The sequence below is a fragment of the Oryzias latipes genome, chromosome 5 (genome assembly GCF_053564925.1).
Source record: "Oryzias latipes strain Hd-rR chromosome 5, Olatipes_Hd-rR_3.1".
Classification (NCBI taxonomy): Eukaryota; Metazoa; Chordata; class Actinopteri; order Beloniformes; family Adrianichthyidae; genus Oryzias; species Oryzias latipes.
Genome location: NC_136241.1, coordinates 10,522,375 through 10,535,149, shown reverse-complemented (window position 1 = coordinate 10,535,149; position 12,775 = coordinate 10,522,375). Strand labels below are relative to the sequence as shown.

General features: G+C 38.2%; 1 protein-coding gene and 1 long non-coding RNA gene across 2 annotated transcripts; both read left to right on the top strand.

Moving 5' to 3' along the window:
• The first annotated feature begins 332 nt into the window (after positions 1–332).
• Positions 333–4,671, top strand: LOC144992138 (uncharacterized). Its single transcript, XR_013655946.1, has 2 exons — positions 333–4,288; positions 4,366–4,671. It is a non-coding gene; the product is annotated as an uncharacterized LOC144992138 (long non-coding RNA).
• Positions 4,672–8,119: 3,448 nt separating this feature from the next.
• Positions 8,120–11,519, top strand: mrps16 (mitochondrial ribosomal protein S16). Its single transcript, XM_023954870.2, has 4 exons — positions 8,120–8,328; positions 8,482–8,513; positions 9,990–10,256; positions 11,006–11,519. The coding sequence occupies exons 2-4, from the start codon at positions 8,501–8,503 to the stop codon at positions 11,140–11,142; spliced, it is 417 nt and encodes a 138-aa protein (XP_023810638.1). The 5' UTR covers positions 8,120–8,328; positions 8,482–8,500; the 3' UTR covers positions 11,143–11,519.
• The last annotated feature ends 1,256 nt before the right edge of the window (positions 11,520–12,775 follow it).

Genomic DNA, 12,775 nt, shown 5'->3' with positions numbered 1-12,775 from the left:
AACTATCTACAGGTGTAGAGGTCAAGATTCCTGATCCACATCGTTCCTCTTGTCATCTGAAGCCATCCTTCAAGTTTGCTACCAAAATATGCGACTGTAAATTAAATACCTCTTACTTACCTCACGACGTCTGGGTTTTCTTCCGGGTTCCAGCATCTGGGTCTGCCAAGTCTAGAAATATCATGACATATTACTTGACCAAATACCTATTTTCCACCATCATTTTTCGAATAAGTTATTTAAAAATCCAACAGTGTGATTTTCTAAACATTTTGTTCTTGTTTTGTCTCTCATAGTAGAGGTATACCTATGATGAAAGTTACTTGGCTCCCTATTTTTTTAGGTGGGAGAACTTGCACAGTTGGTGGCTGACTAAAAACTTTTTTGCCACACTGCATTTAAGACACATAATTGAGGTGAACGACCAGACATTCAACAAGATTAAGTTGTAGACGCATGTCGTGGACAGAATCTTGTAATGGCCTTCGAAGTGTGCATTATCAGCATTATTGCACTTGGCGAAGTGAAGGACAGCTCAGGTTTCTACGTTGTGCTTTAATTTCTGATAATGCAGACTTTGTCGACCATTAACCCTTACATATTTTGCAAAACTGCAATGAAAACATGAATTAAATGCCTTGGGCACTGCACAGTGGGTACCACAAGAGGGTCAGAGAGTGTCATGTAGAAATGTTGGATCCTAAGCTCCTCTGTAAAATCAGCATTACTTCATCAGTAGCCGCTCCCACGTGTAGGGAGTTTAAGATGCCAAGGTCTCCTTTAATAGAAGATGATGAGCACTAGTGCCGTGGCAGAAATTTGAATGTACAGTGGTGGACAAAATTGTTGGTACCCCTCAGTTAAAGAAAGAAAGTCCACAATGCTCACTGAAATTACTTGAAACGTTCAAGAGTAACAATAAATTAAAATGTATTGAAAATTAAATCATCAAAATCAGCTATTACTTTTTAGTAATTTCATTAGTAACAAACTAATGAAATAGGGCTGGACAAAAATGATGGTACTTCCATAAAAGATTGAGAACTAATTTGCCCAGGGGGTCATGATGAACTCAGGTATGTCCTTTAATTGACATCACAGCTGTTTTCAAACCCATAATCAGTCAGTCTGTCAATTTAAAGGGAGACAAATAGTCACGTTGCTGTTTGGTGAAAAGGTGTGTACCACACTGAACATAGACAACAGAAAGCGAAGGAGAGAATTGTCCCAGGACATTAGAAACAAAATTATAGACAAACATCGTAAAGGTAAAGGCTATAAAACCATCTTTAAGCAGCTTGACATTCCTGTGAAAACAGTGACACATATTATTCAGAAGTTTAAGACCCACGGGACAGTAGCCAACCTCCCTGGACGTCGCCGGAAGAGGAAAATTGATGACAAATTGAAGAGATGGATAGTTGGAACTGTATCCAAAGAGCCCAGAAAAACCTCCGAAGACATTAAAGGTGATTTCCTTGATCAAGGTACATCAGTGTCAAATCGCACCATTCGTCGTTGTTTGAGCCAGAGTGGACTTCATGGGAGAGGACCAAGGAGGACACCACTGTTGAAAGGAAATCATAAAAATGCCAGACTGGAATTTGCAAAAATGCATGTTGACAAGCCACAAAGCTTCTGGAAAAGTGTCCTTTGGACAGATGAGACAAAACTGAAGCTTTTTGGTAAGGCACATCAGCTCTATATTCGTAGACTCAAAATTGAAGCATACAACGAAAAGAACACTGTCCCTCCTGTGAAACATGGAGGAGGCTCAGTTCTGTTTTGGGGCTGCTTTGCTGCATCTGGCACAGGGTGTCTTGAAGTTGTACAAGGTAAAATGAAATGTCAATATAAATATCAAGACCCCAGAGTTGGAAGAGGAAAAAAAAGGAGGACAGAACCCACATTGCTTGATGTCCAATGGGAAAATTTTCACAGTCAGTGATGCCTGAGGTGCTTTGTCATCTGGTGGTGTTAGTCCAAGGTCTTTTCTTGAGTCCACAGTCACTGCAGACATCTACCAGTACACCCCACAGTGCTTCATGCTTCCTTCTTCTGACAAACTACATAGAGAGGCAGATTTTTTAAATTTCAGTTATTCCAATTACTCCACCAAAAACACCACAAGTTGCTTCAATGATCGTGGTGTTAATGTGCTTGGTTGGCCAGCAAACTCACCTGACCTGAACATGAGGGTTTTGGTTTGACATCTTTGTCAAATAGTACATTTTAGCTTCAAACTATTTAGTCATCTTTTGCAGTCTACAGAAAATGTTAAACACTGCATTTCATCCAAGGAATTCAGTCTGTCGTGGTGCCTTTGGCAGCTCTCCTCCCCCTCCCCTGTCTGCTCTGCTCCTGACTCGAACCAGCTGTGTCCACTCACCTCAGCATCCTCCAGACCTTTTTAAGGAGATCCAGTGCCAGCATTCATCGCCAGTTCGTTGCCCCTGATGGTGCATAGTCTGTTCACTAAGTTTATTCTCAGCTCATGTGTTTTTGCTCTTGCTTTATCTCGTTTTGCGCCTCATCTACAGGACTACTAACCATGAGTGCTCATCTGAGTCTACCGTCTCCCAGAGCATAAGTTTCCTCACGGAAGTTCCTGGAAACATCCTGCCACGCCTTATCCTCTAGCCACGCCACGAGCCAATACTAACCCTCTAGCCCCGCCACGAGCCACTACTAACGCTCCAGCCATGTCACGAGCCTCTATTAAGCCTCCAGCCTCGCCACGACTTCATAAAATAAACTATATTACTTACCTCATAACTCACCTGTGTTTTCCTTCCGGGTTCCAGCGCCTGGGTCTGCCTCGCCTAGCAAGTCATGACACAGTCTATGCAATATTCAAGAAGCAAGAAAAAGCTCAAGAGTAACTTCCTAGTTGAGAACATGAATTAATTGTTTTAAAAAGAAATAAAAAATGCTTCTTGTCACAACAAAGAAATGCTGTTTACAAAGTTAAATGAAATTAAATAATTACATTTGTGGGTTAAAATCCTTTAGACATTAAAGACCAAAATGAAAGTGTTAAACGTTGATGTTAAACATCACATGAGAGAGGGGGACTTGGACTTGAGAATCAGACTTGACTCACATATTAATCTCCCATAAACAGACTTAACTTGACACTTTACCTCAAAGACTTCAGACTTGACTTGAAATTTGAAGTTTGGCACTTGTGAACAATGTTCATTTGTTTTGTTTTTCCTGTTTTTTTCTTTAACTCTAATTCTTCACTACTGGGTCTAGAAGTAAAAGCTCTGTTTGCAAACACGAATTACCACCCCCCACCACCCCCCCAAAAGCTGTTTAATAGTAGTTTCATGAAAATTTGTCATAAGTAAATCTTCATTCTGACTATGTTTAAGACTGGAGACTTGACATGGATTTATCATCAAAGGCTTGGGTCTTGGCTTGAAATGATATGCAAAGATATTTTTCTTGAAATTGACTTGCGAAAAGGGACTTTCACATCAGTGAAAATAAATATTAGTGTCAAGCATGATTTGGTGCTTTACTGATAAAACACTATTCAATATACAAACTGTTCAATTCTGTTGGGAGCGATCGGTCTTACTAATGACCCCAAAATCATCCAAAACATGTTGGGTTAAAATGTACTGTGGATTCAAACTGCACTGAAGGGCTATGGAGTAAAATCAGGGCCAATTTTTAAGGAAATGTAAGTAAGCGAAGACAAAGTAATACTTCCAAAATGGAGTCATTTGCTGTCCAAACTGCTCCAACAATTGGGTTCTTTTTTAAAATTGATTTAAAAGACAGGGACTTTGAAGTTTAGTGTGCATTTTTGGGTTAATGAAATATTAGAATACAATTCTAAACGTCATTAAAACAATCAAATAAGTCATATTAATACAATTAACAGAAATGAACTAAGAATTTTTGTGTATTTTAACATGATGTGTTTAATTAACCCTTGTGCTATCTTAGATGACCCCACCCTTGCATTGACGTGTTCCCCCTACCATGACAAAGGTGGATAAAGGTGGAAAGATTTCATGTAATCCATGGACACCAGTGATGATCACAAATCATTGAAGAAAAAAGGTTCAGAGCACTGTCTAGTGGGTCTAGATGACCCAACTCCCAATGTTAAAGTGCTTAGTGTCACGGTGCCTGTCAGTTCACCTCCCCCCCTCCTACAGCTCTCACCACCTTGCTGATTGGAACCAGCTGATCATCATCTTCTCATCATCCTGCCGGTCTTCATAAGGGAGCTCTCACCAGAAGTCGATGCCAGTTTGTTATACTCACTGCAGTGCTTATGCCTGGCCTTTTAGTCTCAGCTAAGTTAATCTTGTCTCTATACTTACCATGTCTTGTGCTCACCTTCAGGTTCCTACCTTGGTCACGCTGGTTCCCCCGCTCCACGCTGGTCCTGCCGTCCTCGGCATCCACGCCTCGCTCCGAGCTGGTCTGCGCCGTCTTCGGCGTCCACGCGTCATCTCAAGCTGGTCCCGCTGTCCTCAGCGCCCAAGCCTCGCTCCCTCCGGATCCACGGTTCGATGCGTCCTCGTGTCGCCCCCCCCCCTCTTCGTCTGCATCACCTCAAGAAACACCAAGCTCAATCCACGGAGGAAATACATCCAAGTTCCCTCAGAAACGTATTTACCTTTGGTAAAATAAAACCATTTAAAGTCATCCTTGATGTGAGTTTTCTTCCGGGTTTCAGCATCTGGGTCTGCTACGTCTACGACGCCATAACACCTAGGATAGAACAAGGGTTAATTTGGGTGTTTCCAGAAACACTTGTTTCAAAAACGTATGATTCAGTGTAAGCGCTATGCTTGAAAAGAATTTTGTGAAAATAAATTTTCCACTGATGCTGTGCCAACTTGTATGTATCGCCTTCATCTAAATTTAATATTAAATTTTACAGCAATCTGTTGCCGTGTATGCTTCTTGCAATTCGTATTTTTTGTAGGATGATTTGATTTGATAAACTCTTGAGTGTCGTGATCTCAAAAACCAAGACAGACCCAGATGCTGGAACCCTGAAGGAAACAGAGGAGAGTGCAAAGGTAAGTTACAAGATTTATTTTCCTGGATGCTGATCCAATGACAAATATGGTGACAGAGTTCAGATGAGTGGTAAGATGAGGAGTGGGAATCTTAGCTTGGAGTCGTGGCTTGGCAGGAGGGTTTTTGCAGTGGCCTTGCTGGAGGTCTTGGCGTGAACAGGTGGTTTGGCCCTGTTGGAGGTGATGCTGGACCAAGGGCACTGCCTAATCAAGTTCCTGCGATGGAAACAGAGGTGGTGAGTACCCAAGGGAGGCCTTGAAGGGAGACACCCCGGTGGCAGAAGACGGGTGAGTATTCTGGGCATACTCGACCCACACCAGGTACTTAGACCAGTCTGCATTGTTCTGAGCCACCAGACATCGGAGGGCCGCTTCCAGCTCTTGATTGGCCCTCTCCGCTTGGTCGTTGGATTGAGGATGGTACCCGGAAGTGAGGCTGGCAGTGGTTCCTAAGGTGGAGCAGATGCCTTCCAAACCTGAGAGATGAACTGTGGGCTGCGGTCAGATACAATGTCCGAGGGAATGCCATGCTGACGGAAAACATGGTTGACCAGGATGTCAGCGGTCTCAGTAGGTGTAGGTAGCTGGGGAAGGGGAATAAATTGAGCAGATTTTAAAAAATTATCAATAATAGTGAAGATAACGGTATTGCCATGAGAGGGAGGAAGTGTGGTCACGAAATCAACGGCGATGTGGGACCAAGGATGACCAAGAGTGGGCAAAGGGTGCAGATGACCAGCGGGGGGAGAGTTGGACGTCTTGTAGCGTGCACAGGTGGGACAGGCAGCTACGCACACGCACATCCTTCTCCATAGGGGGCCAGGAAAAATGTTTTTGAGAAGGTTGAGAGTTCTACGTACCCCACCATGGCAGGAGATGCGGGACATGTAACCCCAGGTGAGGACGTCTGATCTTAGGGAAGATGGCACATGGTTTGTTCCTTATGGAGGGGACAATATAGGAAACATACAGAGCCCGTGTCTTTACATGGAAAATAAAAAATATATCTCGTTCACACAAATGATTATCTTGCTCCCACAAATTAATATCTTGTTCTCACAGATTATTATTCCTCTCCCACGAAATAATATTCCGTTCCCACGAGATACTATTTCGTTCCCTCAAAAGAAGTAATTAGTGCGAACGAAATAATTATTCACGTCATAAGTCATTCATAAACACGGATATGCTCTCCGTCCTGCCGCAAAAGCCGCTATCAGTGGTAACTTCCGTGTCTCTGTGACCCACATTCGTTCAAGAAAGGAAAAAGAAAAACAAGAATGATCAATTTATTATTGTCTCAATGAATGTAAGAAAAATATCATGAGATTGAATATGTCCAAGCTTTGTGCTTCGCCATACCGCAGCGATTCTCTGGACTCCGCCGCAGAGCTCTTTTGCTTGTCATGCCGGCATTCGGGCAGCTGGCTGGCCGTCTACTGGCCAGCCAGCTTTGGTATGGGATATTGTAGTTTAGGGTTGAATTGGAAAAATAATATACAGGACTTGTGTTTTATTAACATACTCTTTAGCAGTCACTTAACATCCGAAGGCTACATACTACGTATCCCATCATGCATCATCTGTGTTTATGAATGACTTGTGACGTGAATAATTATTTCATTTACATCAATTAATTATTTCCAGGGAAAGAAATAGCATCTCGTGGAAACGGATAATATTTCGTGGGAACGGAATATTAATTTTTGGGAACAAGATAATAATTTGTGGGAACGAGATATATTTTATTTTTCCCATGTCAGGACACGGGTTCCGTAGAAATACAAAAGTACCCATTTGATGCACAATAATGAAGTCTACCATAAAATATTCACAAAGATTTGGATGATAGCCTGTATTATTTATTTACTTTCAAAAGAATATTACATTTGTGAAATTTAATAACAATATTCAATTGAATGTTAAAATAAATTGCAATAAGTCAAAATTTTAAAAGATATACCTACTTTGGAATTTTGAAATGTTATTGGCGTCTAGTTTTAAGTTTTTGTCATGTAACATGTATAGGGATTCAATGATTGACTTTCCCCACAATTCAATTTAACCATCGATTTTTAGGTCACAGTTTTCTTTCAGTTCAATAAAATATTTATATATTACAAAAGAACAACAAAAAACTATAAGATCGGAAAATTCCTTTCTTTTTATTTGCTATGAAACAAGTAACAATGAGGAAAAACCTTTCAGTTGGCTTATACTAAGCCTAATGTAATGTAATAAAACAATATTAACTATGGTAAATTCAGCACGATGTGTTTGACACTTTCAATGTGAACTTACTGGTATGGGGATGCAGCGATTCACTTTCCTGACTTTTCTGATTCACTTTTTTTGGTTCAATATAATGAAAGATACAGTAAATTGTGGCATTTTTAGTATTAAGAACTCATTTGTTGTCCATACTTGTTTGATCCTGATTTGACTTTAGAAAACACAATATTTGGATTAAAATCTTTAAAAGCAAATTTATTTATAACAGTTGTCTATGTTTTCTTTGTATTTATTTCAGCCATGATCTGAAAACTTTGTGTTAATCGAAAACTTGTACTTTAAAAGCTTTTTAAACCTATTTTTAGACACAGAAACGGAGAAAAAATAATTAAAAATGAAGAATAAGTTAAATAAATATTATCGAACAGCATTTTGTCAGAACATAATATAAAACCTTTTCAAATACAACCAATGATCAATGAAAGGGTTAATTCAACCCTGTGCTAATCCAAAATAATAACAATGCTTCAAGAAGCTAGGGGAAATTAATTTTTTTCTTATGTCAATGCTAATATCACACTTTTATAATTTCTTTGTATGTTTACTTACATAAGTCAGTGATAAAATATTTGACAAATACCATATCCCCTAATGTCTCTATATGTATTTAATCTGACCTGTACATTTTTTTTTTCTAAATCTACTCATACGCTTAAGAATGTCACTAACATTATGGGCACATGCTCATTTTTACAGTTTAAGACGTTTCAGGAGACTTTTCAGCTCGGAGCATTGGTGCAACGTTTTTATGGGAGACAGTGATGCAACTCCGCCATCTAGCGTCCAAGTGAAACATTAACAACGTAATACGTCACTTCCTGTTTAAACATGGCAGCGCCCTGACAAATGTCACATTACATCTTCTGCTAAAACAAATCACGAGAAAACATGTTCTTTTTTTTTTAGTGTCGCATATACCAAGGCACCATCAGACCTCAGGCGACATCTGCAATTTTTTCTCCTACATTGCTTCACGTCCTTGAAGGTAAAATTTAACGCGGGTCCTATTGTATTCTAAAGGTTAGCCGTCGTTGGTTAGCCACTGACGTTATGTCTAAGTAACAGAAGCGTTGGATTCGCTGCCGCGATTTTTGTTCTACAAGTACTGATTTAATATATAATTATTTGTATTTTGCAGGGGACCTTCGGCAGACACCATGGTGCATTTATGTGAGTATTGTTTGCCGTACTTACATCTTGATGTAATGAGGATTTGGAAAGGCTAGTTTAATTTGCAATAATATTACAATTCTTGGAAACAAATTTGCTGTTGAGGTTTAAATGTCATGGGAACATCATATGCGTATATATATATATATATATATATATATATATATATATATATATATATATATATATAAAACTGTTTGCTAAAATATTCACTCACCATGTATATAATTATAAATTAATTTCCAGTGTGGTGCTGTGATTGGATGTCACCTGTGCAAAAAGTCTATTGATGAAATATCCATTATGACACAGAATATTCTAGGTTCAGCTGTCAGTCCTTTAAAAACAAAGTGGCAGGGGATGGAAACTATGCCAATTATGCCGATTAGCGTTGGATGTTAAAGTCCCACTCCAATCGTTTCATCTATTTTAAAAGGCTTCTCAGTGGTCGTGCGGTCATGATTTTGCCGTTTATAGGCAAAATAAATAAATAAATACATTAAAAAAAACAATTGTTTTCTGGGCACAATTTCTGCCAAGCAGCAGTAGTTAATTAGAAAGTGACCTTTGAGTTGTGAGCGTGCTCATTTGCACAGAGCAACACCGCTTCCCCTTACCCTTCTTATCATTTTGGTGAAACAAAAATGGCGAGCAGAATCTGAGCCATCCAGCTGTACAGTCTTGAGCCAAAAGCCAGCCTGGATGAAGAAGACGTTGATGGATCTATTTGTCTGCGAGTGGATGCATAAAAATGGAGCGGCGCAGGGACCTTGTGGCCCACCCATTGTATTTTTACATGACAATTACAACTTTTTTCCATCTGCATTTTTTCATCTGTTTCTGATTCATTATGATTTGAAGAAATAAATACTCTGAAACGTAATTTTAAACTTAATTTTGCTTATGTATGTCTGATATCAACAGAGAAACCCCACAAGAACGTAAAAAAAACCACGATTTTCATCAAAGGGAGTTTTTAAGGTCATAAGGTTGCCAATTTTGCATACCGTCCATGACGACAGAGCTCCAAACTCTTAGTTTCTAAATGTTAGCTCAAGAACAGTGTTTAGGGAGTTTTATAGATGGGTTTCCATGCTTGAAAGGCTGCATCTGAGCCAATCACTGAAAGCAATGCAAAGCTGCAGTTGCAATAGTGTAGAGCACACCGTCGCCGGACTCTAAAGCTTTGTTCCTAGTCTTAGTCCTGATATACCTCTGCCTGGGAATTTTCCTCTTACCAAACATACAAATAATTCAAATGACTGCGGTTCATTTCTGTAAAGCTGCCATCAAACAAAAGATGTTTGTGTGAATGTTTGTCATAATCAATCTGTCCTTTTAGCTGCCATGAAAATGTTTGTTTTATGTTCTTTGTGTTCATCCTCTTACTGTTGGATAAAAGTGAGACCATGAGATGAGAACCATAGAATCGAATTTTTTTCTAACTCTGCTAATTCTGTTCATTTCTTTTTGCAGCATCGCTTCTCCTCAAGAAATATCACGGGGGTTACGTTGTCATCCGACTGGCCCTTGCAGGACATAAACAAGCTAACAGACCTTTTTATCGCATCGTAGCCGCTTACAACAAACGAGCTAGAGACAACAAATACTTAGAGCAGCTGGGTACCTACGACCCCCTACCCAACATCTACAACGAGAAGCTTGTCAGCTTCAACTTCGACCGGATCAAGTACTGGATTGGTTGTGGAGCACATCCAACAAAACCAGTGGCCAAACTTTTGGGTGTGTTTTAAAAATGCCACATAGCTAATTGTCAGAGAACTTTGATATTTCTCACCAATGCAGGTTCTTCAGAAAACAAGGAGAATGACAATAAATAACAAAAAAACACAGATATATCAAAAGATGTTAATTAATACATTTTCTTAGAAAGTAAGTAAAACATTATACATTTAAATGGCTCCTAATCATAAATAGATATGTTTGCACTTATACATACAGTACACACATGGCACAATCAGTGTATTGTCAAATAGTTTGATTAGTTACTTAGAAGGGAGTGGAAAGAAGTGAATGTATACATTTCTCAAATAAAAATTAGTCATGTGAAATAAAGACTTTTAAACTTAGTTTTCTTTCCTTTGCTATACAATAAACTAAATGTGTTATGTATTTCCTCTTTCCATTCCATTTCTTCTGGTTTGAGGGATCTAAAAAGACACAATGAAGTCGTGTTTAGTTTTTTCTTTAGAATATCTCATAGTGCAAGTTATTGATGAATGAAATCGACGCCAGAAAGTATCATTTTCGTATAAATGCTATTTTTGACTTAGATATTACCGTTTGCTATTATTGCAGCTCCCAATTTAGTTTGGTTGAAAATTGGGTTTTTATTTGAAAGCTTTTAAAAATAAAGTATTTTTGTTTCAGATTCAGATTTGTTACACATGAGCCTTTAATGGCAACAGATAATTCATATTTTCAATATAGGATGACATGTGAACTGTTTTTTTTTTTGTTCCGGTGTTCAGGATTGGCCGGCTTTTTTCCGCTGCACCCCATGACGATCACGGAGGCCGAGCGGCGAAGAGCCCAGGCAGAGCTGAGTGAAGCTGCAGGAGCAGGAGCAGAGGCTGAGAGGCAGACAGAGAAGCCCGCTGAAGTCTGACAGGTGAAGCTGAGGACTATGAAGAGATGCTGCTGATGCTTAGAGACAAAACAGCTTCTACAGTTTCTTTATGCTGATAAGACTTCAGTCTTTTTTATTGTAGCCTTTTAACCACAAGTTGGCTAAAAGAGCCACCAAATATGTTGAGGCGTTAAAAGTACAAATGCTTCTGGTTATTCTTTAAGTTCTTTGTAAAATATCAGAAAACATCAATAATTTGTTTTAAAAAAATTGACCAGTTTTGTTTAAAAGAAACTCCTTCAGTTCAAACACTTCAGTCATAGGTCTGCATAAATGATGAACTCACAGATTTTTGTTCATTTTTTTTCCTGTCTTTCATTCTTACAAATAAAAGGTTTCATTTAAAACACAAAGAAGTGGTTGTATGTGGTTCTGTAAGGAACGGGACCTTTGTAAACTGGAGACATGCCTGGATGCAAGTCATTTAATAAAAAGAAACTATCTAAAAAAAGGCTACTCAATATTTATTAGTTCTTAAAGCAAGATTGGGGTTACGCCATAGGTTTGATGGCCAACATGATGCACAGTTAGCAACACTTAAAACAATATTAAAATACATTAGTCTTCTATAGAAAAAGTTTTTTTTTTAACTATAATTGACTTTTTTTTTCCTTATGAAATATACCATCGTATGGTCATGAAAAACCTCGAAAGGTTTTGGAAATTGAAAAAACAATTTCTAGGTCCTTAAAAAGTTTGTGAAAAACAAAATCTGCAAAGTTTTGGAAAAGTCATGAACTTTCAATATTTTGGAGATTATTAAACTGGTAATGATGGTGTTGCTATGGAAGTGTATTGCATTCAATTAAAAAAAAATCTTATGATCTTTCTAAATTTTTCTTGCTCGTCACGATATCGTCAGTCTGTTCTTCCTATTTACTTTAACCATGAACATTACAGAGCAAAATGTTGGGAAGTATTTAATGTTGACCAGTATGAACTGTTCATTTATTTATTTTGTTTGTGAGTCAATCACAACGACAATATTGGGCACAAAGCAGCAAAGTCTGTGGGTGACCTGCTGGACGCACAACTACAACAGTTGTAGTCCTAAAAAGCATTAAAGCTCTCACTCAGATTTTTAGTTAGAATTTCTCAATCTTTCTCAAAATCATCATGAAATTTCCCCCATTAAAAAAGATGTGGAAGTTTTGTTTTTAATCTTCACTTTTTATGGTTTCAGGATCAAACATAAACATATTTGAATTGAAGTGTTCTCTACTGTTTCACCCCTGTGATCATGTTTAACTATCTATCCAATTCGTAGCTGCTCAAGCATTTCTAATTCTAATTTTTTTGTTGCTGAAAGAATAAGTTACAGTATTTTGTTTCTTTGTGGATTTGTGACATTTATGTAATTTCAATAACAAGAAAAACATACAAAAAAATTTTTTTGTTTAAAGAGCACATGTTATTTGGTGAAATTATACTACAAAACATTAAAATGTAATTTTCATGGAACTTGAGAAGGTTTTCTAGCATTTCTTTATTAACCTTTAACATGAATTTACATCAAAATTTTATCATTTACAAAACAGTTCAAGGAGCTAAATGCATACAATAATAATAATAATTATTATTATTATTGTTATTATTAAATGCACACAGCCTG